Source organism: Mobula hypostoma, chromosome 20 (assembly GCF_963921235.1).
Source record: "Mobula hypostoma chromosome 20, sMobHyp1.1, whole genome shotgun sequence".
Lineage (NCBI taxonomy): Eukaryota > Metazoa > Chordata > Chondrichthyes > Myliobatiformes > Myliobatidae > Mobula > Mobula hypostoma.
In genome coordinates this window covers 44,730,964-44,758,410 of record NC_086116.1, presented here as the reverse complement: position 1 = coordinate 44,758,410, position 27,447 = coordinate 44,730,964, and the positions used below count along the sequence as shown (strand labels likewise).

Sequence of the window (27,447 nt, the reverse complement as noted above, 5' to 3'; positions counted from 1 at the left end):
TAATCCCAATGCACAGGAATACAAGAGGTTGCATGGAGCAGTGAACACAAGAAATTGTGCAGATGCTGGAAATCCAGAGGAACACACACAACATGCTGGAGGAACTCAGCAGGTCAGGCAGCACCTACGGAGGGGAATAAACAGTCAACTTTCACAGCCGAGACCCTTCATCAGGACTGGAAATGAACCTGGGGGCAGGAGCTAGAATAAGAAGATTGGGGGGAAGGGAGGAGCACAAGGTGATAGGTGAGATCGGGTGAGGGGGAAGGTGGGTCAGTGGAGGAGAGGGGATGAAGTGAGATGCTGGGAGGTGACAGGTAGAAATTGTAAAGGGCTGAAGAAGACAGAATTTGACAGGACAGGGGGGTGCACCATAGGAGAAAGTGAAGGTGGAGGAGCACCAGAGGGAGGTGATGTCAGGTGAGGAGAAGAGACGGGGTGAGAGGGAAGCCAGAATAGAGAATGGAAAAGGAGGCGGGGTGTGTGTAGGAGAAATTACCGAAAATTGGAGAAATTGATGTTCATGCCATCAGTTCGGAGGCTACCCAGATGGAATATGAGACGTTGCTCCTCCAACTTAATAAGGCCTCATTGTTGCAGTAGAAGACATGTCAGAATGGGATTGGGAAGTTGAAATGAAACAGTTTGCCACTGGAGATCCTGTCATTTGCAATGGACAAGCGAAGGTGCTTAAAGAAGTGGGCCCCCAACCTGTGTTGGGTCTCACCAATGAAGAGGAGGTAAATGACCCTAGTGGAGTTGCAGGTCAAATGTCGGCTCATTTGAAGAAGGGTCTCGGCCCAAAACACGGGCTGTTTTTTCTCCACCATAAATGCTGCCTGACCTGCTGGGTTCCTCCAGCATTTTGTGTGTGTCACTCAAGATTTCCAGCATCATGTGTAATTGACAGCACTTGATTTGACCAATGGCTTGGAATGACGCAATAGCAATGGTAGAGGGATGGAAAGAGAGTTAATTTAAAAACTCTTCAAGTTAAGTTCCTGTCATAAAAAAGGCAAATGGTTCTCAAACAGAAAGTATTTAAGGGTCACAAAAACCAAGACAACAAAAATGCTGGTAAAAATAATATGTTCACATTTTCAACCAAGGTGAACTTCTGTTAAATATGTAGATTCTGAGTTTAAGGAGCTGAGCGATAGCTTTGATGTGACTGAAAAGGTTTCAAAATTCAAAGTAAATTTATTATCAAACTACATATATGTTACCATATATTACCTTGAGATTCATTTTCTTGCAGACATTTACAGCAAAAAATTAAATAAAATAGGATTTCCCAAAAAACTGCATAAACTGCAGGGAGGAGGGAGGAGAAGATGGCGGCGCGACACAGCGCGTGCGGCCATTCTGAATGATATCGATTATGTGTTAACTAGGGGGCCGTGCACAATCCTGATTTGATGGAGACAGCCGTGAGAAGCACGGAGGAACATCTGGAGAAACTTCTGAAATGCCTGCTTCGCTGCCGCTGCTACTGTGCGATCGAGAATCTCCGGAGGAGAAGGCCCCAAATCCTCGGCTTTGCCTATTGCCTGTTGCCGGGGCCGGGGTCGAAGTGCTCGGTGCTCGGTGTCGGAGAGCTGGTTGGTGGCTCGGAGTTTTTTGGACGGACTCGGAGTCAGACTGTGGTCGGATGCTTCCAGGATGCTGCATTGGCAAGTTTGCAGCGCTGGAGGTTCACCGTCTGCGTGAGATGATGGGACTTTTGAGAGACTTTGAGACTTTTTACCATGCCCATGATCTGTTCTTTATCAAATTACGGTATTGCTTTGCACTGTTGTAACTATATGTTATAATTATGTGGTTTTTGTCAGTTTTTCAGTCGGTTTGTCATGTGTTTCTGTGATATCATTCTGGAGAAACATTGTATCATTTCTTAATGCATGCATTACTAAATGACAATAAAAGTGGACTGCGTGTCCTCATAATCTAATCTAATCTAAAAACTGACAAAGAATGACAGAACAACCAATGTGCAAAAGGAGGCAAACTGCGCAAATAAAAACCCTTACAATCGATATAAATTTATCTGACATCCAGCTTCTACTGTGAGTTCAGGTTAACAGTGGCTCTTGTGTTGCGCGTAGCCAGGGCTGACTTGTCAGAGATCAGTGTCAGTTTACCCCTGTGTATGCAGATAAGCAGGTCCACAGACCACGTAGAGAATGGCAGCAGTGAGACCCCTGGGGCTCTAACCTCTAATGAAAGGACTGGCTGTTGATTGGAGACATATCTGGAGCGTAGTGGCTAGCATAATAGCAGCAGCGACCTGTGTTCAATTCATGCAACTGACTGTAAGGAGTTTGAACAAGCTCATTGAGATCACATGGGTTTCCTCCATGTGCTCCAGTTTCCTCCCACATTCCAAAGCCTTATGGACTAGGGTTGGTGAGTTGTGGATATGTTATGTTGGTGCTGGAAGTGTGGTAGCACTTGCGAGCTGCCCTCAGCGCAACCTTGGACTGCGTTTGCTGTTGGTGCATTTCACTGCATGTTTCCATGTTTCGATGCACTTGCGACAAATAAAGCCAATTTTTAATCCTTAATCTTGAACTGCGGCTGTACTCTGTTTCACAGATGCTGCCTGGCCTGCTGAGTTCCTCCAGCATTCTGTGCGTGCTGCTTGGATTTCCAGCATCTGCAGATTTTCTCTGGTTTGTGACGGGACTTAAGTCGCCTGATGATAGCAGTGAGGACAGATCATGGCCTGGATGGGACCGTGAGGATGGATTCAGCTTTCTGGTGGCGAATCTTATGATGCTGATGAATTGGCATATAGGAGGGAAATTGAAAACCTGGCTGAATGGCGCCACAACAACAACGTCTCTCTCAACACCAGCAAAACCAACGAGCCGATAATGGAGAACAGGAGGAAGAAGCTGGTGGTCCACCAGCCAGTCCACATTAAGGGGTCAGAGGTGGAGAAGATCAGTAACTTTAAATTCTTTGGCATTAACATACCAGAGGACCTGTCCTGGGATCATAACATAAGTATCATTACAAGGAAGGCACAACCAAGCCTCTACTATCCCAGAGGTTTGGATGTCTTGCCAAACTTTGACAAACTTCTATAGCTGCACAGTGGAGAGTATCCTTCTGGAAACTTTTTGGAGAGACATTTTTAATATTATCTCAAAGGTATTGAATGTAGATATCTCTCCTCACCCTATTACTGCTATCTTTGGACTACCTAAAATTTCCAGTAATCTTTCTCCTTCAGCCTGTAGAATGATTGCATTTCTTACTTTAATGGCGAAAAGATGTATCTTACAACATTGGAAAGAGCTTAACGCTCCAACCACCTTTTTTTGGTTTTCTCAGACGATATTATGTTTGAATTTGGAGAAAATTAGAAGTAATCTTTATGATTCCTCACTTAAATTTAAACAGACCTGGAGATCTTTTATTCAATATTTTCATTTAATGTAATTTTTTTTTTCTTCTCTTTTTTGCTCCATATTTATATACCCTTCTTGTTTTTTTTTACTGTTTTTAATGGAGGTCGGGTTTGAAGACGTGATTTTAAGTTCTTTAACTCTATTTGGTTCCAAGTTAGCCCATTGCTTTGCTTTGCTTTTAGTTTAGTTGCACGGTGGGTTTTTTTGGGGTTTTTTTTTCCTTTTCTCTATTGATATATATATATATATATATAAATTAGTATACTATTATGTTACCTTAGTATGTTATGTTTAAATTACATTGTTTGTATCACTTTTTTTCTGTATTAATATCTCCTGTAATTTTATTATATTTTAACAGTGTATTAGTGCCTATATGGCTTATCCTTTTGTATACTTATTCAATAAAAAGATTTAAAAAGAAAGAAAGGAGAGTATCCTAACTGGTTGCATCACAGCCTGGTATGGAAACAGCAATTTGCGGGAAGAGAAACGATTCTAGAAGCTGGTGGATACAGCCCTGTCCATCACGGGCAAAGCCTTTCTGATCAGTGAGCACATTTGTAAGTACATGGGGCGCTGCCACAAGAAAGCAGCACCCATCCACAAAGATCTCCACCATCCAGGCCATGCTGCCCTCTCGCTGCTGCAGCGGGCAGGAGGTACGGCAGTCTTAGGACTTGCATCACCAGATTCAGGAACACTTATAACCCTACAGCCATCAGACAGCTGAACAGCATGGAAAACTTTAATCTCCACTGCTCTGAACTGAGTGAGTAACCTACAGACTCATTTTCAAGGACACTGGTTGGCATCCATCTGTCTCACAAGCCTGGGCGGGAGGTGTGGAGATCCTGAGATGCCCAGTCATCAAGATCCCCCCTCGGCTTCACCAGTGTAGGCTAAAGGAAAGCTTATGAAACAATATGTTTGGCTGCAGGAGCTGCCGGAAGGATGTTCAACCACGTCCAGCCGCCTTAGGGGCTCCACTCCAGATTTGCTGTCCGGGTTTGCTCCCATAGCCTTCGTCTCTCCTGAGGCAGCGGGCCTATTTACCCATAGCTGGGGATCTGGTTCACGAGCACCAGGGCACGTCCACACACCGATGGGCCTGCGTGTTACAGGTGCAGGGGCCAGACCTCCTCTCTGTCCTCTGAAGTTCAGCCTGAATCCGAAAGTAGTTCAGTTTCTGTGCATCGCTCTTTACAACGCATGTAACTCTTACACGTGACTCTTTGCAACACATGTAATGCACTCAGTATTATTTTTTGTTTGCACAGTATGTCTTCTTTTGCATATTTTTGCATATCTTTGTCTGTTTATGTATAGTTTTGAATAAAATTCTATTGTTTTTTCCTGTAAATGACTGCGAGTAAATACAGTTCAAAGTAGCATATGGTAACGTACACCCAGTGGTCATTTAATTAGGTACACTTGTACACCTGCTCATTAACGTAAATATCTAATCAGCCAATCATGTGGCAACAACTCAATACATAAAAGCACGCTGACATGGTCAAGAGGTTCAGTTGTTGGTTAGATCTAAGATCAGAATGAGAAAGAAATGTGACCTAAGTGACTTTGACCGTGGAATGATTCTGGTGCCAGACGGGGTGGTTTTAGTATCTCAGAAACTGCTAATCTCTTAGGATTTTCACACACAACAGTCTCTAGAGTTTATAGAAAATAGTGCAAAATACAAAAAGAAATCCAGTCTGTGGCGGTCATGTAGGTGAAAATGCCTTGTTAATGAGAGAGGTCAGAGGAGAATGGCCAGGCTGGGTCAAGCTGACAGGAATGCGACAGTAACTCAAATAACCACGCAATGCAACAATGTCATATGGAAGAGTGTCTCTGAGCATTCAACACATTGAACCTTGAAGTGGATGGGCTACAGCAGCAGAAGACCACGAACGTGCACTCGGTGGCCACTTTATTCATTACAGGAGGTATCTAATAAAATGACCACCGAGTGTACACATGTACTTTGCACTTTGAACCTTAAGGAAAGGTTCATGATGTTTTAATTTCCTTATTTGTTCCCCGGTCTGGGAGGAGAAAGGTACAGACACATGGAGGGACATACATAATTTTCCAATATTTGCTTATTTTATGAGAAGAAATAATATTTTTCATTGACTCAGTGGGCCACGCCTTTGCCTCAGTCAGAAGGATGCAGGTTAAGGGATGTGCACAGTGGTGCAGTTGGTAGAGTTGCTGCCTCACAGCTCCAGAGATCCAGGTTGGACCCTGACCACGGGCGCTCTTCCTGCGTGGAGTTTGCACGCTCTCCCTGTGACTGCGTGGAGTCTCCCAGGTTGGACCCTGACCCCAGGCGCCCTTCCTGCGTGGAGTTTGCACGTTCTCCCTGTGACCGCGTGGAGCCTCCCAGGTTGGACCCTGACCCCGGGCGTTCTCCGTGCGTGGAGTTTGCACATTCTCCCTGTGACCGCGTGGAGTCTCCCAGGTTGGACCCTGACCCTAGGCGCTCTCCCTGCGTAGAGTTTGTACGCTCTCCCTGTGACCGCGTGGAGTCTCCCAGGTTGGACCCTGACCTCGGGCGTTCTCCGTGCGTGGAGTTTGCACGCTCTCCCAGGTGCATTGGTTTCCTTCCACATCCTAGTTATGTGGGGGTTGGTAGGTCATTTCTTCTTCTTAAGACCATAATCCCTAATGGGGCGCAGGCCGTCAAAAGCAGCTTATCAGAGTCCTCTGTCCTGAGCCGATAGATAGTTGAAGGGCCCTGTGGCTTCCTCTTCTAGGCAAAGATCTTTCCTCTTCCAGGGATGAGATACTGGGAGCTTCGTCGGCTCTGAGCTCTTAAAGGATGGGGTTGCTAGCCCAATGCCCAACACTCTTCCTTTCAGAGCCAGGCATAGGACTGTCCATGGTGGAGTTTGGTAGGCTAATTGGCTGCTAGAAATTAGCACTATTTTGTGGGAGAGTGGAGGGGAGTTGATGGCGGTACGTGTGGAAATAAATTACAGAAAACAAGGGAGGGGAACGGAATGACCAGCCAGCAGAGAGCTGATGGGCTGATTGGCCTGCTTCCCTGTTGTAAAGGACTAAGGAAATGTTCACCACGCTAGCCACCGTGACTGAATTAATGTAAACAAAGCCTCAAATCAATTTGTAAAATACCGAAGAGGGTACTGCGTCATCTCAAATAAAGTGTGGCATTTATTCATGAGGTCAACGTCAAATTAAATTTATTTTCAAAGTATTTATATGTCACCATGTACTACCCTGACATTCACTTCCTTGGAGAAAAAAAAAAGAAATACAATCAAACCAATGATAAACTACACACAAAGACTGACAAACAACCAGTGTGCAAAAGAAGACAAACTGCAAATAAAAATAAATAAAGGAGGACATAAGTGTAACCGGTTGACTGTCGGATCTTATTCAGTATCGTCAAAAGTGTACTTAGACATCCATCCGGGTAATGCTAGAATAGTTGCCTGTGCCTTTAAGGGAGACGGTGATGTCGTTACGTACGCGCGGGATAGTGGGGAGGCCATTTTGCTTTCTGCTGAAGACGTGGTAAGGCGTTGGAATTGGGTTCCTCCCGAGGCTGGGCATGGTGAGGAAAGGTGAGCATTAATTGACAATATCCATGTGAATTCGTTTATGCTTGTTGGCAGATCGAGAATATCGGTAATTTGACATGTTTTACATGTGGATGCTTTAGATTTTCTCGAGTAAGTGACTCAACGCTGGATCGCGTGGCTTGGGCCAAGTTCCTCACCAGTCAAGTAGGTCAGTCTCCCTGTAATTTAACTACCAAACAATGTCTTGTAAAAGTTGTGCCAAAATGTACCTTTTGTCTAACTTTATTGTATCGGGACTGATTGTTCGGAAGTTCAGCACGTGTGTACATCTAAGATGAGATGTATTCGCTTACATTTTTTGTTGTTATGTATAAGATGCAGGGTGGGTGGGATTCTAATGTTTGTATTGTGTTCCTTCAGGATTGCCACTACCGTATTTGTACCGTATTAGTTCTGGTATTTTTATACGGCATACGCAATTCTGTCCATACACAAGGGTGTGAATCGGAAGTTAAACTGAAATTGTAACGGCAAGAACTGGTTGTAAATTCGTTCGTTTTGTTTCGCAACCCTCTACTGGCACTTAAACATCGAAAACCGATAAAAGGAATTAAAACCCGAAAAAGTCTTCGTTGTCCTGAGCGTGTACTTTTCCCCAGGCTACATAAGTAAATAGATAAAACTGAGAACAAGAGTTGTAGAATCCTTGAAAGTGAGTCTATAGGTTATAGAATCAGTTCAGAGTTGAGCTGAGTGAATTACCCACACTGGTTCAGGAGCCTGATGGTGTAGGGTAATTAGTTCTGTACCTCTAGCATTTCCGAATAAAATACACTTCCGCAGCTTCCAGAGACAGTGAATAAAATAACTGGAAAGACATTGGGTAAACTGCTGCACAGCACAGCCCATTGTTAACCTCTCCTTATGGCCTATGTACAGATGAAGTCCTGTGAATCCATTAATTACAGAGGCATTTAAGCACTGTCTACGTTAGTCTATAAACTGGGAGACTGCTGTTTCATTGCTCCCTGGGTCCTGATGCTGGAGAATTAATGACCTGATAGACCAGGCTATGTTGACAAAGTGCAGATAATGATATAACTGCTTCCAGGCCTAGAAGTGAACCAACAACCAGACAGTGGAGCAGCGGGGTGTGGATTACTGTGGACAGCTTGCCTTCAGCTGGTTTCTGCCAGAACAGACCTCATGTGCTAATCCTACCACAGTTAGACACGGAAACTGTTTGGAACTGGGGTTTCAAATGGACCTTACTAAAACCAAGATGGGAATGAAGACGTGGCCCGTTATTACGTCTGCACTGAAGTCATAACATGGCGCGTTTTGTGACACGGTTCATTGTAGTCGGAATGGACTGCAAATTCCCACCAGATCTTCTCAGCAGGCATGCACATAAATGTCTGATATAAAGTTTCATATTAACTTTCGATGGGATAGACAACTGTTGGCGTGAGGCAGACTGGAGTCTCACCACTGGCTGTCTGGTGCGGAGTCAGATCAGCATACGTGTACGCCCCAGGAGAGCGCACACAGTTCACGAGCTATAGATAAGTGTAACTGGCTCGTAGTAACTACTTGCATGGACAGAAGTACAGCTGACTGGCAGGAGGCAAAGAGGGGCCCCTTTCTGGTTGGCTGCCGGTGACTAGTTGTGTTCTGCAGGAGTCTGTGTTGGGGCTGCTACTTTTCACATGATATGTCAATGATTTGGATGCTGGAATTCATGGATTTGTGGCCAAGTTTGCAGATGATACAAAAATAGGTGGAGGGCAGGTAGAGCTTACGAGGTAGGGAGTCTGCGTGAGGATTAGACAGATTTGAAAAATCTGAGAAATGGAAAATGGTGAAGCGAATGGTCATGTACTGTGGAATAAAGCCATAAACTATTTGCTAAACGGGAACCAAATTCAGAAATCAGAGGTGCAAAGAGACTTTGGAGTTCTCATGCAGGGTTCACTAAAGGTTAACTTGCAGGTTGAATTGGTAGTAAGGAAGGCAAATGCAATGTTAGCATTCATTTCGAGTGGACTGGAATATGAAAACAAGGATGAAATGCTGAGGCTTTATAAGGCATTGATCAGACTGCATTTGGAATATTGTGAGCAGGTTTGGGCCCCTTATCTAAGAAAGGATGTGCTGGCTTTGGAGGGAGTCCCGAGGAGGTTCACGAGAATGACCCTTGAAATGAAAAGGTTACTTATAAGGTGTGTACTTGCTGGAGTTCAGAAGACTGACTAGGGATTTCAGTTTATCCTATAGAATATTGAAAGGTCTAGGTAGAGTGGATGTGGACAGGATGTTTCCTATAGTGGGGCATCCCTTTAGAACAGAAATGAGAAGGACTTTCTTTAGCCAGAACGTGATGAATCTGTGGAATTCGTTGCCACAGTGTGCTGTGGAGGCCAAATCATTGGGTAGATTTAAAGCGGAGGTTGAAAGGTTCCTGATTAATAAGGGTGTCAGAGGTTACTGGGAGAATGGGGTTGAGGGGGATAATGAATCAGCCATGACAGAATGGCAGAGTGGACTCAGTGAGCCAATAGCCTTATGGTCTAAAATTCCACATTTAATCAATGTCTAAATGTGGCGGGACCCTATACTTGTGAAAGAATGAGGCACACGGTAGTGGAACTAGAACAAAGACCATCTTGTCTCCGATAACTGGAAACCTGGGCATTGCAATTTGTGAAATGATAGAGCATCCTGCGCATTCACCCTTCTGCCCCATCCCGTTGGGCACTGATAGAAAAACCCGACAGCACATGCCACTAGGCTCAAGGATATCTTCAATCCCACTGTCATATGACCTTTGAACAGACTCTTAAACCCTTGACCTTTCAATCTGCCTCATCATCGCCTTGCACGTTATTGTCTACCAGCACTTTCACTACAACGGTAACACCATATTCTGCATACTGTTACTCCTTTTTCCTTCGCACTATCGCTTTGTGATGTTGCTTTGAAATGAACTGTGCAAAACAACACGATCAAAGACCCACCCACCCGTCATTCTCTCTTCTCCCCGCTCCCATGGGCAGAAGATGCAAAGGCCTGAAAGCACTACATCAGGCTCAAGGACTTCTTCTACCTCGTTATTGCAAGGCTATTGAATGGTTCCTACTATTAAAAGATGGACTCTTGACTTCATAATTTCCCTCGTTATGACCTTGTGGCCTAATGTCTGCCTGCTATGTTCACAGTATTATTTATTTTTTACTTGCACGATTTGCCTTTTTGTTGTTTGTTAGTCTTTGTTTATGTATTTTTTTTGATAAATTCCATTGTATTTCTTTATTTTCTTGTAAATACCTGCAAGAGAATGAATCTCATGGTAGTATGTGGTAAATATTTTACTTCAACTTTGCACTGCACTTTCTCTGTAACTGCAACACTTCATTCTGCATTCTGCTATTGTTTTCCATTGTACAACCTCAATGTGCTGTTGTAATGAATTCATTATCTGTATGAACAAAATGCAAGACCAATTTTTACTGTATCTCAGTACATGTGACAATAATAAACCAATTCATCAATTTACCAATTGAAGCTTTGGTGAAGAGCTTGGCTTTGACGTTAAAGCAAGACACTCAGTGGCCACTTTACCTCCTGCACCTAATAGAGAGGCCACAGAGTGTATGTACATGCTCTTCTGCTGCTGTAGCCCATCCACTTCAAGGTTTGACGTGTTGTATGTTCAGAGATGTTCATCTACATATCACTGTTGTAACGTGTGGTTATTTGAGTTACTGTCAGCTTGAACCAGTCTGCCCATTGTCCTCTGACCTCTCTCATCAACAAGGCATTTTTTCCCACAGAACTGCCGCTCACTGGATATCTTATTTGTTTTTTGTACCATTCTCTGTAAACTCCAGAGACCATTATGCATGAAATTCCCAGGAGATCTGCAGTTTCTGAGATACTCAAACCACCCTGTCTGGCACCAACAATCGTTCCACAGTCAAAGTCACATAAATCACATTTCTTTCCCATTCTGCCCAACAACTAAACCTCTTGACCATATCTGCGTGCTTTTACACATTGAATTGTTGGGATATGATTGGCTGATTAGATTTTTGCATTATCGAGCTGGTGTACAGGTGTACCTAATGAAGTGGCCACTGAGTGTAGGTTTGCTTTGAGAAACCAAAGGGCTGGAGGAACACAATAAAATGCTGGAGGAACTCCGCAGATCAGGCAGCATCTGTGCATAGAATAGATGGATGACGTTTCAGGATGAGGCAGTTCATTTGGCTTTGAGTCTAGCAATAGCAGTTTTCAAGGTAAAGTATTATGCGAACTGACTTCAATGGTAATAGCAACTCACATACTTTTTCCCATTGATGTCAATCTGTAAGTGGACCTGATATTCCTTACGACGTAGAGTGCAAACGTTAATGGAAAATGCCTAAACAATCACTTGACCAACTGATACACAAATACATGTCCTGCTGCCTTTAGGGGTGTTGAAGTGTACTTTGTCGTAGGGGGAAGGCAAACCTTCAAACCATAAGGTTTATTTAAAGAAAGGGCACACAATTCTTCAGCGTCCTTCGAAGCATCAGGATATCCTGAAGTTTCAAAGCCGAAAAAGTTCCTTCAAAGTAATAGAGGCTGTAGGTTTAAGATGAGAGAGGTTAATTTTAAAGATGATGTGTGTGGGGCAGGTGTTTTACACAGAGTGACGGCTGCCTGGAACACTGTGCTGGGGCTGGTGTGTGGATGCAGATAAGATGGTAAAGAGTAAGAAGCATTTAGACAGATGCATGAACAGGAAGGGGCTGGAGGGATATGAACCATGCGCTGGAAGGTGGGATTAGTTTGCATTGGCAATATTGTCAGCACAAACATGGTGGGCCAGAGGGCCTTTTCCTGAGCTGTAAATGCAATAATTGCTTTGTAATGTAATAGCATGTTTTTCTATTTATTGTTATAACCTATGGTGATTTTTATGTACTGCTGCAGCAAAACAACAAATTTCACAATACATGTCAGGGAATATAAACACAATTCTGATTCTGAAACCTTAGGGCTCCATTGTACAGGATTGCAAGAGGGCTGCTGTCTCAGCCGTCTCCATCACGGGCAAGAGCATCTGCAACATGTGGTGGTTGAAGAAGGCAGCATGCTCCATGAAGGACCTCACCATCTGTGACGTGGCCCCTTCTCATTACTACCTTCCGGGAGGAGGTGCAGGAGCCTGAAGATCCACTCTCAACAATTCAGGAACAGCTTCTTCCCCTCCACCATCGGATTTCCAAATTGTCCATAAAACGCTGAACACTACTTGCTATTCCTTTTTATAAACACTATTTATGTACTTTGTAATTTATAATAGTTTAATATCTTTGCCACAAAACAACACATTTCACATAAATAAGTTAGTGATGATAAATCTGATTCCGAATCTGTATTTCCTTTTGCATAAATCCGACCAGCGCAGTGTGCAAAACCCACCTCGTACATGCTTTGACAGGCAAATGAACAGATTCATCACCTTACTGCCTTGCTATTGCACATTTTTCACAGGAACCTATTCGAAGCTGGCTGCTATTTATTGGAGATGCTGATTATCTGGAATCGTGGAAGGAAGAGAAAGAGGGAGATGGGGAGAGAGAGGGAGAAAAGAGAATGTCAGATGAAAAAAGAATAAAGAGACAGGAAGGAAGGATTGAGAAAATGAAATTTAAAAAGCAGGAGAGCAAGAGTCAAAAGAACTCTGAGAACTGAGAGCAAAGGAAAGAGAAAAGAGAAAGCAAGGGAGAGAGAGATCGAGATAGAGAGAGAGGAAGGAAGAGGGATGGAGAGAGAAAGAGAGAGAAAGTGTGTGTGAGAGAGAGAGAGAATATGCAAAAACAGAAATAAATAGAAAATATGTTGGTCCTTCACATCTTTGAACCTGTTCTATCATTAAATAAAATCACTTTTGACCTCATTGTAATCTTAGCTCCATATTCCTGTGTATCTATAAGTTGACCTTATACACCCTTGGTTATCAAAGATCTAGCCACCTCACATAAAAACCTTCAAATATGTTGCATTCCAACATCACTTCAGGAAGAAAGTTCAAAAGACTCACCACTCTCCGAGAGAAAAATATTCACCTCCTTTTTGACAAATACGTGACCCTATATTTTTAGCAGAGGAGAGGACGTCCTCTCCACACACGTGTCAAGGTAAACTCAGAACCTTTTGTTTCAATCAAGTCACCCAAAGGAGAGCAGAAGTAAGACCAGTATCTACAGCGTTGGACAAACTAGACTTAGACAACCCAACCTTCTCTGAACCTCCTCCAATGCATGATAATTCTTCCTTCAACAAGGAATCCAATAGTCCAGGCATGACCTCCCCACCCCCATTCCACCAGAGTATCTTTGAGAGTTCCCTGGCCAGCCATATCACTGTCTGGTATGGGAATTGCAAGGCGTCTGACCACAAGATCCTGCAATGGATTGTATGGACTGCTGAGAGAACCAGTGGGGTCTCTCTCCACCCCTCTCCCCACCCACCCAGGACATATGCAAGAAGCACAGCATCTTCAGAGCCCTCAGCATTGTCAAGGACTCCTCCCATCCATCCCATAATCTCTCTGTCAGGCAGAAGGTACCACAGTATAAGGATAAGGACTGGTAGGCTGGGTAAGCAGTCTTCTCCCAGGCTGTGAGACTTCAAAACATCCTGTTACTACCCAGTACACATTATTTTTAACAGTGCCAGTAGCGTTATACTACTGGCTTTATACAATTTATATTTAACTGTATGTGGTATATGCATTTTAAGTCAACTTGTACAACTACAGAAATCTTTGATCTGTTAATATTATTGTGTCAATATTATTTTATTTGCTGTATGTGATATATTTACTGAGTTTTGCACCTCGGTCGCAGAGGAACATTGTTTCATTTAACTGTTAACGTGTGTACAGTTGAATGATAATAAACTTGAACTTGATCTCACCAAAGGCTGGTATACGTGAGGCAAAACCTCACTCTTGTGCTCAGTTTTCCCTGGCAATACATAACAATTGGAAAAAAAGACAGAAATAAGAGCTGGAGAAAATGAGAGGGAAAGAGGATGTGAATAAAGATCAAGGCAAAGGGAAAAAGAGTGAGAAAGTGAGATAAACTGAGGGAGAGTAAATGAACAGGAGAAAAGTAAAAGAGAGACTGAGATTGTCATTGTGCTGCTGTGATGGCTTTGATCAAACCCAGAGTGTAATGGTTTGCATAAAACTGGTGTTTTACAGAGTCACCTGAGCAGTAAATCGAAGGCATTATTACCATCCGGTAAGTCAGCAGCAGTTCGAGGAGTACTTTGGGAACACAAGTAGGAGTAGAAGGGGATTATAATCAGTTAGAAAACAAAAGGCATCCAGCTTACCAGGGATGTCTCAGTGCTTGCTCGCACGTATAACGTTTGTTTGGGTCCTTTTCCATCAAGCGTTTGATAAAATCTTTAGCTGAAAAAGAAATACTGGTGAGAGTGAGTCCTTTGCCTATGACATGACATTTTTATTTATTTGTTAATTTAGCGATACAGCGCGGAGTAGACCTGTCCGGACCTTCAAGTTACGCCATCTCAGCAGCCCCTGACAAACCTGATTAACCCTAACCTAATCGCGGGACAATTTTCAATCGCCTATTAACCTACCCTTAGCTTAGAAAAATAGAAGGCTATAGGTAAGCCTAGTAATTTCTAAGGTAGGGACATGTTTGGCACAACTTTGTGGGCTGAAGGGCCTGTATTGTGCTGTAGGTTTTCTGTTTCTATGGTTTTTTTTACTCAGTACATCTTTGGACTGGGGGAGGAAACTGGAGGACTTGGAGAAAACGCACGCATCCCACGGGGAGGATATACCAAGACTCCTTACAGAATGGAGCTGCAATTGAACTCTGATCATGCCGCAGAGGATATCATAACAGGGGCGCTGTCATTTCTGATGCAGTTAGTTAGGGTTGTAAAGAGACAGAATACTTGAACTTGATAGAGTTGACAGCCAGCACCTTTCACCCAGGATGTAAATAGCAGAGAGTTAACAGAGCGCTGCATGAATTAGAGAGCGTGTGGTATGAGGACAGGCTGAGCAAGTTGTGTTTTTCTCTTTGAAGAAAAGGCGGATGAGAGATGACTTGAAAGAGATGTATAAGATGAAAAGAAGCATAGATAGACTGGACAGCCAGAGTCTTTTATCAGGGAGGAAGTAGTTAATACGAGAGGTGATTTTCGAGTGATTGGAAGAAGGTATAGGGGGATGGCAGAGTTCATATATTTTACACAGAGAATGCTGAATGTGTGGAACACCCTGCCAGGGCTATGTGGGAGGGAAGGATTAGAGTGATACTGGAGTAAGTTAAAAGGTTGGCACGTGGCCAAGTGGTTAAGGCGTCGCTCTAGTGATCTGAAGGTCGCTAGTTTGAGCCTCAGCTGAGGCAGCGTATTGTGTCCTTGAGCAAAGCACTTAACCACACATTGCTCTGCGATGACACTGGTGCCAAGCTGTATTGGCCCTAGTGCCCTTCCCTTGGACAACATCGGTGGTGTGGAGAGGGGAGACTTGCAGCATGGGCAACTGCCGGTCTTCCATACAACCTTGCCCAGGCCTACGCCCCGGAAACCTTCCAAGGCGCAAATCCATGGTCTCATGAGACTAACGGATGCCTATGAAAAGGTTGGCACAACACTGTGAGCCAAAGGCTCCATACTGCACTGCATTGTTTTATGTTCTATGCTCTACGTTCTTTTACGTGTTACTGTGACCACATTGATCACTGTACACGTTCATGGACTGTACTATACTGCTGAGGTTGTCTAAGACATTGGTGAGGCTGAATTTGAAATAGTGTGTGTAGTTTTGGTCACCTACCTAGAGGAAAGATGTAAATAAGGTTGAAAGAATACAGGGACAATTTACAAAGGCGTTTTACATGTCTGAAGGACCTGAGTTATAAGGGAAGATTAAGTATTTATTTCTTTATTCCTTGCAATGTAGAAGATTGAGGGGAGATTTGATAGAGGTATACAAAATTATGAAGGACATGGATAGATAGGGTAACTATTGGGCTTTTTCCCCCAAGGGGTTGGGTGGGACTATGGCTAGAGGTCATGGGTTAAGGGTGAAAGGTGAAAGGTTCAAGGGGAAACGTCTTCACTCAGGGGGTCATGAGAGTGTGGAATGAGCTGCCAGCACAAATGGTGCATGCGAGCTCGATTTCAACGTTTAAGAGAAGTTTGGATAGGTACATTAACGGTAGGGGTATGGAGGGTTATGGTCCCAGTACAGGGCAAGAGGAGTAGAAGTTTAACTAGTTCAGCACAGACTAAGTGGGCTGAAGGGCCTGTTTCTGTGCTGTACTTTTCGATGATTCTATGTTCCCTAGAAGAGTTTCGCACGTCCCTTTCAGGAGTCACTGAAGTGTATCTAAAGTGGAATCCCCATCATGTTTTTGATGAGCTGATTTGCAGGCAGCGTACACACGGCCTTCTCCCATACACAAAGCCAATTTCCCCTCCTGACCATCCTTAGGCTCTCCCTGCTTCACCAATCACCCAGTGGTCCACAAAAACACCTACCCCACCCCTCTCACCACCGTCGAGGGCCCTAACCGTCCAGGTGAGGCAGCCATTCACATATGCAAATCCCCTGCCTTCATTTATTGCATTTGATTCTCCTGATGATACCTCCTCTACACGAGCGAGGCCGAGAGCAGACCAGGTGACCATTTCGCTGAACGCTTTCGCTTCATCTGCTGTGGCAGTCTTGATCTCCTGGTTGTCAGCTATTTTAATTCCCCTCTCCTGTCCCACACCGACCTGTCTGTCCTCAGCCTCCTCCACTTTAAGGGTGAGGCTAAACACAAACTAGGGAAATAGCACCTCATATCCCCCCAGGTTTGTTCACAACTCTGTGGAAAGTCCATTGAATTCTCCAGCTTCTGGTAACCTGCTGCCTCTCTGTTCTGCTTCTCTCTCCCCCTGACCTAACCAGTTCTTCCTACAACCACCACAGCCCCCATCACCATGTCTCTTCCCCCTATCACCTACATACTCCTCCCACTGGGTCCTCTCCCCCCCCCAACCGTTCCCATCTGCCCTCCACATTTCCCTCACTTTATTCCATCTCCACCTTCCTCTCTTCTCAGATTGCCCCATCTGCAGCCCGATGTCACCTCCACCTCCCACCTCCCAGCCTCTGTCACTTTTCCCACTCTCCCTCCCTCCATCTGCCTATCGCCCCTCCTCACCTGGATCATCTGCTGTCTCTTGCCCCGCCCCTTTCCCTCACCAATCTCCCCTTTATTTTTTCAGTCCAGATGAAGGGTCTCGACCTGAATCGTGCACTCTGCATTTCCCTCCTGTTCCGCTAAGTTCCTCCAGCTTTTTGTGCAACCTGAAAAGGGGGTTCTACTATGAGTGGTACATGGGCGAGACCTCACACTTTGTCCATGTGGAGTGGATATCAGGAGATTTTGGAAGTTGCTAAGAGAGTGGCGCAGCTGGTAGAGCCACTGCCTCACAGCCCCAAGGACCCCGGTTCGATCCTGACTTCAGGCATTATCAGTGTGGAATTTGTGCCCCCCCTTCAGGGGCTGCAGTTTCCTCCCATATCATAGGGTCATCGAACACTACAGCACAAAGGCAGGCCCTTCAGCCCATCTAGTCCAAGACAAGCTATTATTCTGCCGACTCCCATTGATCTCCATATCCCTCCCATCCATATACCTACCCAACCTTCTCTTAAATGTTGAAATCAAACCTACGTCCACCACTTCTGGTAGCAACTCGTTGCACACACACACACCCAACCCTGCAAGTGGAAAGTTCACCTTCACGTTCACCTTTCATCTTAACCCATGACCTCTAGTTCTAGTCTCACCCAACCTCAGTGTAAAAAAAACCTGCTTGTACTTACCCTATCTTTACCCTTCAGAATTTTGGATACTGCTATTAAATCTCCCCTCGTCCTTCTACCTTCCGCGTGGGAAGCTGGGTTAATGAGCCATTGTACAGAGTGTGGATGAGTGGTGATACCTGGGAGGAGTTGACGGGACAGTGGGGAGAGTGAGTGGGTTAGGCTGGGTCAGGAAACGTGCAAGGTGCTCTTGGAGTGTTGTATTCTATTGGGAGGGTGACACAGCTGCATGGTGGTTAGCATAATGCTATAATAGCGCCAGGGATCCAGATTAAATTCCGCTGCTGTCTCTAAGGAGTTTCTGCATTCTCCCTGTGAGCTGCGTGGCCTTCAGTTTCCTCCCATATTCCACTAACGTACAGGTTAGTAGGTTCATTGGTCACATGGATGTAATTCGGCTGTGAAAACTCAATGGGGCCAGAAGGGCGTGTTACCAAGCTGCATCTCGAAATTAAAAATAATAAAAACAAGACAGTGCACATGGGCTCATGGATTGCACAGAGATCTGAAGGACTGTTATCTTTAAGTGAAAATGACTAAATAAACTCTCAAGATTGCAACAAATTGCGCAGCCAGTTTGAGAGGTCAAGTGGGTTGCTCCTGGCCCTATTTATTATCACCTTAAGAGCATCTTGGTCTAACATGTGGGAGCAATGCCTTCACCAGACACTTGGTGTCAAACACTATGGAGAGGGGCATTGCGTTGAAAACCTTCCCTTGTCTACGCCTCTGCCGCTGACAACACTGTGGTCATAACCTGGTGTCCCTTTTCATGGTACCACTCTCTTTGACATGTCTAGGGAACTACAAAAAGTCCTCAACTATCAGTGAAATGTCTTGTTAAAAAATTCAGGCGCATGCAGAAACCTGCCAGACAACTGCTCCGCTTCAGTTTGGAGGTGGTATTTATTTGCTTTTTGTTTTAACACAGAACTCCACTCTCTGGTAGGTGGACAAATTGCCAGCAGTTAATTAACTTCCCCAGCTTTTAAAAATAGAAACTCTCTCTGACCGGTTTGGATTCAGAGACACAACAGAGACAGTTTCCCATGGAAAGCTCCCGACAAAAGTGCAGGAACCACCAAAACATCCAGAAAAAGGGGAAAGGACGATTGGTCTTTGTAGCCGGCTCTATCCATCTAGTAGGCCACATGCAGTCCTCCCCATTCTCACTCTAATTGTCTTAATTCCCAAGAGTCTGTCAATCCCCATTCTACAACATGTGTACATACAGAAACAAGCCCTTCAGCCCACCGTGTCTGAGCAGAACACAGAACAGGGGTGGCCAACCTTTTACATTCCATGCGACAATTTTTTCACGCACAAGTTCAGATGCGATTTTTTCGTGCACAAGTTCTATATTAACATATTTTTACAAGAACTGTGGGGGTACAAAAGTTGTATGGCACATCTGAACTCTTTTAACCAACTCTAAAATCACTCTAACCCTCCCCTCCCGCATAGCCTTCCATTCTTCTATCATCTGTTTCTAAATGTCTCTAATGTATTTGCCTCCACCACAACTCATGGCACCCACCACTCTCTGTGTAAAAGAACTTACCTCTGACATCCCCCCATACTTCCCCTGGGAAAAGGTCTCTGTTCACTCTACCAATGCCTCTTACGATCTTGTCAAGTCATCTTTCATCCTTCTTCTCTTCAAAGAGAGTAGCACTGGCTCACTCTGTCCTCATAAGACATTCTCTCTAATGCAGGCAGCATCCTGGTAAGCTTCCTCTGCACCCTCTGTAAAGCTTCCTCATCCTTCCTACAATGAGGTAACCAGAGCTGAACACAATATTCCAGGTGTGTTCCAACAATAGCTTTATAGAGATGCAATATTACCTTGCAGTTCTTGAACTCATTCCTCCAAAAAATGAAGGTAAGCACTTCATACACCTTCTTAACATGATGACAAATGAAACTAAAGCCCTCCTGCCTGCACATTATCCATGCCCCTCCATTCCCTGTACATTCATGTGTCTGTCCAACAGCCTCTTAACCATCACTATTGTATCTGCTTCCTGGCAGCCATCACTCTCTGTGTGTAAAAAAATCTGTTCCACATATCTCCTTTAAACTTTTCCCTTTCACTTTAAATGCATGTCCTCTGGTAGTTCACATACAGTAAATACTTTGGATAAAATCTCTGACTATTTACACTACCTATACCTCTCAAGATCGTATGAACTTCTATCAGGTTGCCCCTTAGCTGTCGAAGAAAACAACACCAGTTTGTCCAAGCTCTTCTTGTAGCTCATACCCTCTAAACCAGGCAGCATTTTGGTTAACTTTTCCGCATCCACATCTTGTAATGAGGAGCCTGGAGCCGACCACATGCTGAACACTCACAGGCCCAGGAGTTGGGAACTCCAAAGATTCGTGACCCACTGTGTACACTTTTTTCTATCAGCGTTCTAATTGTGGGAATGTGACTGTCCCAGCTGGGGGAGTTAGCCTCTCAGGTTTTATTCTGTCAAGTCACTTCTATTAGTTCATGAGATTACTCATCATAGTTCTAAAAGGTTCAAAGGTTCATTTTATTATCAAAGTATGTATGCAAAATACAACTCTGAGACTCGTCTTCTCCAGATAGCCATGAAATACAGGAAAAGACATCAACCCCCCCCTCCGCACAAAAAGGAAACCCCAAACTCCACAACCCCTCGCACCAAAATTAACAGGTTGCCCACCCGAACACAGCAGCTAAAACATCAAACCCATAACTCCCATGCAAAAAAAAAACCCAGCAACAATAATATCAAACCTCCAACCCCGCTCTCACACACAAAAATCTAACAGATCGCTCACACAGAAAAACACCCACAAGAACATCAGATCCCCAAATCCCCAACCCCTCTCTCACCCAAAAGAGTAACATATCACCCACCCACCAACTGGCAACAAGAAAGAAAATGCAGAAAAACCGAAGGAGAAAAATATAAATTACAGTCCATGCCAATAATCACATATGTTTCAGAATTTTGAAAACATCCTCCATCAGCATTGAGGACAGCAACAATTTGAACTCAGTCCTTTTGCGTGGCCTTCATCTGCCAAGACGTCCAGCCCAACGCGGCCTCTCGACCTCCAGCTCAACTCAAAGGAAAATATGCCCTGACATTACAGGCCAAGACTGCACAGTACAGATCCCATCTACTCAAACTACAACCAGCCAACACAGGGCATGCTTCATCTATGCTACACAGGCCTGGTCTACACAATACAGGCCCAGTTTACATAACACTAGCCTGGTCTAATCAAGACGGACCAAATCCACACAACACAGTCCCTTCTACAGAGCACAGGCCTTGTCTACACAACACAGGCCCACTCTACACAACACAGGTTCAGTTTGTACCCTGCAGCTTTAATCTATTCAATGTAGACACAGTGTATTTTTACGCAATGACATAGTGTGTGTGCTGTTTTTGATCCTTTTAACCAATTTGCCCATGAGGTCAGTGATTGACAGGGGAGGGTATAGGAAAATATTTGCGGCAGGAGCAGGAACAAATGAAAGAGAAACCGCTCATTAACTTAAGTCACTGACAGCTGAGCAGTATATGGAAGTATAACAGCCAATTCCAAAATGCTGGACAAACAGAAAGGTTTTAGTACTAATTAACACATCAGTAGAAATACCATCACCTTGAGCTCTGGAGTAGATTGATGAGAAAGACGGGTGACTCAGGGTGACCCAGGCTGGACCTGGTGTGCAATACCCTCATTACCTGAACTAATTAACAAATTGTACTCAAAACATACCAGAGTCTGAGATGTCATCCCAGTAAGGACAGTCAAACTCATATTCTGCCTTCAATATCTGCTCAAACAGTCTGGAGTCATTTTCATCGTAGAATGGAGGATAGCCACACAACCTGGAGAAAGAGAAATCGAAGCATTGATATCAAAACTTTATCACGTGTGGAGCTCATGTCTCAGTGCCTTTCTCGAAACAGACATTTAAATTATATATTTGGTTACTTGGTGACTGACTATTAATGAAGTGAGCTTTTGATGTGGGAAGGTCCCTGAAACTCACTCCTTGAGTACAGAGGAAATTTACAAGGATGTTGCCGGATTTGAGAAGCAGTGTTACAGGGAAATGTTGAATAGGTCATGACTTTATTTTCAGAAGCATAGGAGAATGAGGAAATGAGCTTAGGATGATGACACGTAGCAGCGACTCCTTTGTTTGCATCTGTCTGTCTGTATCTTGTTTTACGGCGGTTGGCATCCAGCTTAATGGTGCATTACCATCACCCTCTGCTCCAGAATGTGCACTAGACATACATTCTAAATCCTTTGTTTGCATCTTCGGAAACAGCTCTATTTCTATCTCTAATATCTCTTTTTTTTTCCTTTTCAGGGTTCTTTTGAAGACCCTGACTTGGAGTTACATGCTGACTTCGGTTCTTCGCGGAAATGGGACCTGCTCTCAGGGCTGCTTTTCAATATGCCAAGGAGGCAGCCTGGAAGACTGGCGCATCGTCAGGGTGCCGGATTTTCATGGCTCTGGAGGCGGGCGGATTCAAGGTTGGTGCCCGCCTGATCTGTCATGGGAGTACACTGAAGATCGAAAGCAGCAAGCTGGCTGCTGGCTGTATGCCCAGAGACCCGAGTTCTTTGGACACAGAGCTCAGAAAAAGCAACACAACAGACTTTTAGCATCATAAATCAGTGAGTTGCTTTGTTATGTCTCCCCTCTCGCTGTGAAACGGGGACACCTCTCTTTCACTTATTAAGGAGAGAGAGAGCCTGTGGTATGTCGAATACTGGGTGAATGAGTAGTCTTTGGGGTACTACAAGTCTGTGTCTTTATTGAAGCTTTGCTGCATGCTACGCTTGAGTGCTTGGTGGAGGGTGCAGATGCTTTTTTACCAGTGGGGGGGGGTCGTCGCTTTGCTGCTGTTTATGCGAGAGAGGGGGGAGTTGGGGGGGGGCTTTGGGGTTCTAAGATTTAACTGTCATTCATCCTTTGGGGCACTCTTCAGTTTTCGCAGATGTTTGCGAAGAAAAAGAATTTCAGGATATATATTCTATACATTTCTCTAACATTAAATGTACCTATTGAATTGAATTAAAAATTTGATAGAGTTAAGCAAATTATAAGGGGTATAGGTAGGATAAATGCAAGCAGGCTTTTTCCACTGAGTTTGGGTGAGATTAGAACTGGAGGTCATAGGTTAAGGGTGAAAAGTGAAATATTTCAGGGCACCTGAGGGGGATCTTCTTCACTCAGAGGGTGGTGCGTGTGTGCAACAAGCTGCCATTGGAAGTGGTGGATACAGGTTTAGTTGAAACATTTAAGAGAAGTTTGGATAAGTACGTGGACAGGTGGGTTGTGGAGGGCTATGGTCCAGGTACAGGTTGATGGGACGAGGCAGAATAATAGTTCAGCATGGACAAGAAGGGCCGAAGGACCTGTTTTTGCACTATAGTGCTTTATGACTCTACAAGAATAGTGAACCTGTAAAACTATCTATCACCGAAAGCAATTGATGCCGGATTATTAAATATACTCAAAGGAAGAGATGTACATTGTCCTTAAGATGTAAGGGATCAAGAGATCCAGGGAGAAAACAGGAATTTGGTACAGCACAATGCACACAAAACGCTGGAGGAACTCAGCTGGCCAGGCTGTAAAGGGTTGACTTTTTGAGTTGGAGCCTTTCATCAGACTCAAAAGGAAGGGGGAAGAAGCCAGAATAAGAAGGTGGCGGGAGTGGGAAGAGTACAGGCAAAAAGGTTTGGTACTGAAGAATTTGATACTCAATTTAGATTCAAAATTGCCTATTGTCATTCTTCATTACACAAGAATAAAGGAGAACGAATCATTGTTAATCCAGATCCAATGCAGCATATAAAAATCACAATAAATGTAAAGAACACAATAAAAAAAACAATAAATTTATATACATTCCTGTAGATCTAGATCCTAGAATGTATAAGTAACTATTATATACATAGGGTGCAGGAAAAGTTTTCGAGGTTGTTGCCAGAACGAGAAGGCCTGAGTCTAAGTCATTTTTCCCTTGGGGTGTACAAGAATGAGGCAGAACCTTATAGAGGTTTATAAAATCTGGGAAGGCTTAGATAAGGTGGATGGTCACAGTCTTTCCTGCAGGGTGGGAGAGTCATGGGCTGTTGTACAGGAGAACTTAATGGGCAGAGTGGTTTTCCCCTGAACCACAATGATCCAACGATTCCATTAGATTTGAAGAATGAAAATTTGTTTTATTTGACACATGTGCATTGGAATATCAAAACAGACTCTCCTAATGATTTATATTGCTCTTCTCATCAACACAGTAATATTGCTAACGTAAGCACCCCTAGTCTAAATGTTTGTTGTTTTTTTTTGGAAAATAGAGAATTAACACAAGTAAAGGGAAAGATTTGGGAAAGGGATAAAAAAAAATGTAAAAATTAAGTAAATAAGTACATAGGGATTGGATAATTATGTCTGCGGGCAGGAACAAGCACGAACAAATTGGGATATAAACACCTACAATGGTTGGTATATAGGCTTGTATGCAACATTTTGGACCAGTGGAAATGGTCCAGAAGGGTTGTATGGAAACTATTATTACCATTTTTCTTAACAACTAATTTCATTACTTAGCCTAATAGGTTAGATTTACCACAGTACATAATTATCTATTTAAATGTTTATTTTGCTTTTATATCATCTCAATGTGTACTTAAGAATGTATAAATAATTGTAGTTTTATACATATAAAAAAATGGAAAAGGTTATATGTGTGAAAAAAGTACATGATAATTGTGAACTCCTTATCCAAATAAAAATAAAATTTAAAAAAAAGGAATATCAAAACAGACCATCTGAGGATGTGCTGGGGGGCAGCCAATGTCGCCATGTTTCCAACGCCAAAATAGCATGCCTGCAACTTATTTACTCTAACCCCTGTCTTTGGAAACTGGACGACCCAGCGGAAACACACACAGGTCACGGGGAGAACGTACAGACACCTCACAGGCACCGACAGAAATTGAGTCTGAACTGTTGGCACTGTAAACCGTTACGCTAACTGCACGCTACCGTGTCTCATTGTAAACATCTTTATCCTTTCATTCACTGAGTCCAAAGGATTTCCAAAGTCTATAAAAGATTTGATTTTGAAAACAAAAAATAAGTTTCATTCCCACAAAAGCACTCCAAGAATTTAGACAGAGATCAAAGGTGATTGGTCCACTCTATGTGTGGTTTAGGGCACAAATCCAAGCTTGGAATTTTATAAGATTATTTTCCTCTCATTAACCTACAATTGTCCATATATAGGAATAATAGAAACACTCAATTCACTACCTGGCATTGGATATCACAGCTACATGGCCAAGACCAGATTGATACAATAGTTTTATAGATTGTGCACATACCAGAAATCATTCTAACAAGTAAATTTAGATCTAAAAATGTTGTTACTGCTCCGAAAAAATGTCAAGTAACCAAATTTAGATATCTGAACAACATAACCAATGCAAGACAAATATTAAGATTTTGATGCAGAGCATCCAGCAACCCACCAATTTAACCCTAGCCTAATCACAGGACAATTTTACAATGACCAATTACCCTACTAACCGGTACACTTTTGGACTGTGGGAGTAAACCAGAGCACCCAGAGGAAACCAACTTGTTCACAGGGAGGAACGTACAAACTCAAACTGATGACATCAGAATTCAACTTCAAGCTCCGATGCCCCGAGCTGTAATACCCTGGCACTAACTGTTATGCCACTGTGGTGCCCCATATTTTTTGGAACATATTGGATTAGTAATTCTTTTTCAAAATTTCTTAAGCATTAAAATGGTATTTCAAGTTCAAGTTTATTGTCATTCCACTATACACATGTATGTGGATAAATGAAATGTCATTCCTCTGGAGCCAAGATGCAAAATGCAGCACATATTGTTATATACAGCACATACAGTATAATCACATATAGTTACGGTCCACCACATACAATCACAAAGTAATTTGGTGTTTTCCTTATCAAAATAGGTCTAGAAAGACGGTAATAGTACAGGCATTGGGTGTATGGGTTGGGACACCATGTTGCAGTTGTATATGTCATTGGTGAAGCCGCACTTGGAGTATGGTGAATAGTTTTGGTCATCCTCTTATAGGAAAGGCGTGGTCAAACTGGAAAGAGCACAGAAAAGATTCATGAGGTGGTGGCTAGGACTCGAGGGCCCTAGTTATAGGGAGAGGTTGGCCAGGCTAGGACTTTATTCCTTGGAGTGGAGAATGAGGGGCAACATTATAGATGTGTATAAAATTGGGGCTGGTGGGATAGGGACTGAACGCAGGCAATTGGGACAGGGTGGGTGGGCACCATGGTCAGCATGGACAGGTTGAGCTGAAGGGCCTGTATCTGTGCTGTTTTCCTCTCTGACTCAGTGGCTCTTATTTCAAGGGAAGGTAACAGTGCTGGGGCATAGTACACTACAGTACAGTAGGACCTTCAGCCCACAATGTTGTATCAATCATTTAATCTACTCAACTCTTCTGGTAAGACACACGCCATTGCAGAAGCAGCAGGCTTTTGTTTTTGGAAAGCTCTAGTTAAAATCCTTGCTGCTCTCAGCTCTGGTCCAGTCACTAAATGGGGCACAGGCACACAATGTTGGCAGCACTCTTCCAGCTCCTGGAAAGTGATGCCACAGTGTCGCCAATGGACTTGTGTTGATCAAGGTGAGTCGTCACCACACCGTGTCTTCACTCACAAATGCCAGAGTCTCACTCTCCCTTTCTTCCGATATTCCTGCCTCTCTTTTCCCTGCTAATCTCTCTCCCTCTCCTTCTCTCTTTCTTTCTGTCTCTCCCTCAATCTTCCTCGCTCGCTTTTACTCATTCTAACTCTCTCAATTTCTTTCAATCACTCTCACTCTCCCTTTCTCCTTCCCCCTCTCTCCCCCTGCCTCTCTCTCTTTCCCTCTACCTTCCTCTCTTTTCCTATCACTCTTTCTAACTCTCTCCCTCAATTTCTCTCTCTCACTCTCCCTCTCCCCCCTCCTCTCTCTCTCTCTAACTCTCTGCTGCTCCATCACCGTTTTCAGTAAGTCTACAACGTCAATGTCTACACAGCTGTCATGTACAGCAGATACAGGTGACCAGGATCAGGAGGTTGGTGAGGAACCACCTCCAGAGAGCAGGGGTAAACATTTCAGGTAGAGGACTGAGAAATGTTAGAAATAAACTGATCCATTTATTTTATCTGAGTGCTTCAAAGAGTTTCATTCGAAACTAAATCAATTGCTGTGATAGTGTTATGATACTATGCACACAAAACAACAAATCTCACGACTAGAGTCAGTGGAAATAAACCTGATTCTGATTCTGATTTTGCTCTTAACAGGAAATCAGGCAAAGCCTCTGCATTGGACATACAAAGAAATCTGAAATACAAATTGACTACCCAGTGAATAAACATTAAGCTGTCAGGAGTAGAACTGAGAGGTTATTATTCTTGCTCACTGTTGTTCCCTCCCAACAGAAATTCTCTCAGCAGCTGCTCTGTACAA

General features: G+C 43.7%; 1 protein-coding gene across 3 annotated transcripts in view; it reads right to left on the bottom strand.

Moving 5' to 3' along the window:
• camk1da (calcium/calmodulin-dependent protein kinase 1Da) overlaps positions 1-27,447 on the bottom strand; it is a 314,363-nt gene that overhangs the window by 21,964 nt on the left and 264,952 nt on the right. For all 3 annotated transcript variants that reach the window (XM_063072776.1, XM_063072778.1, XM_063072777.1), the window contains exons 7-8: positions 21,663-21,775; positions 14,366-14,444 (exon numbers count right to left, since the gene is read on the bottom strand). In XM_063072776.1, coding sequence (XP_062928846.1) covers positions 14,366-14,444; positions 21,663-21,775 — 192 coding nt within the window. The remainder of the gene's footprint in view (positions 1-14,365; positions 14,445-21,662; positions 21,776-27,447) is intronic.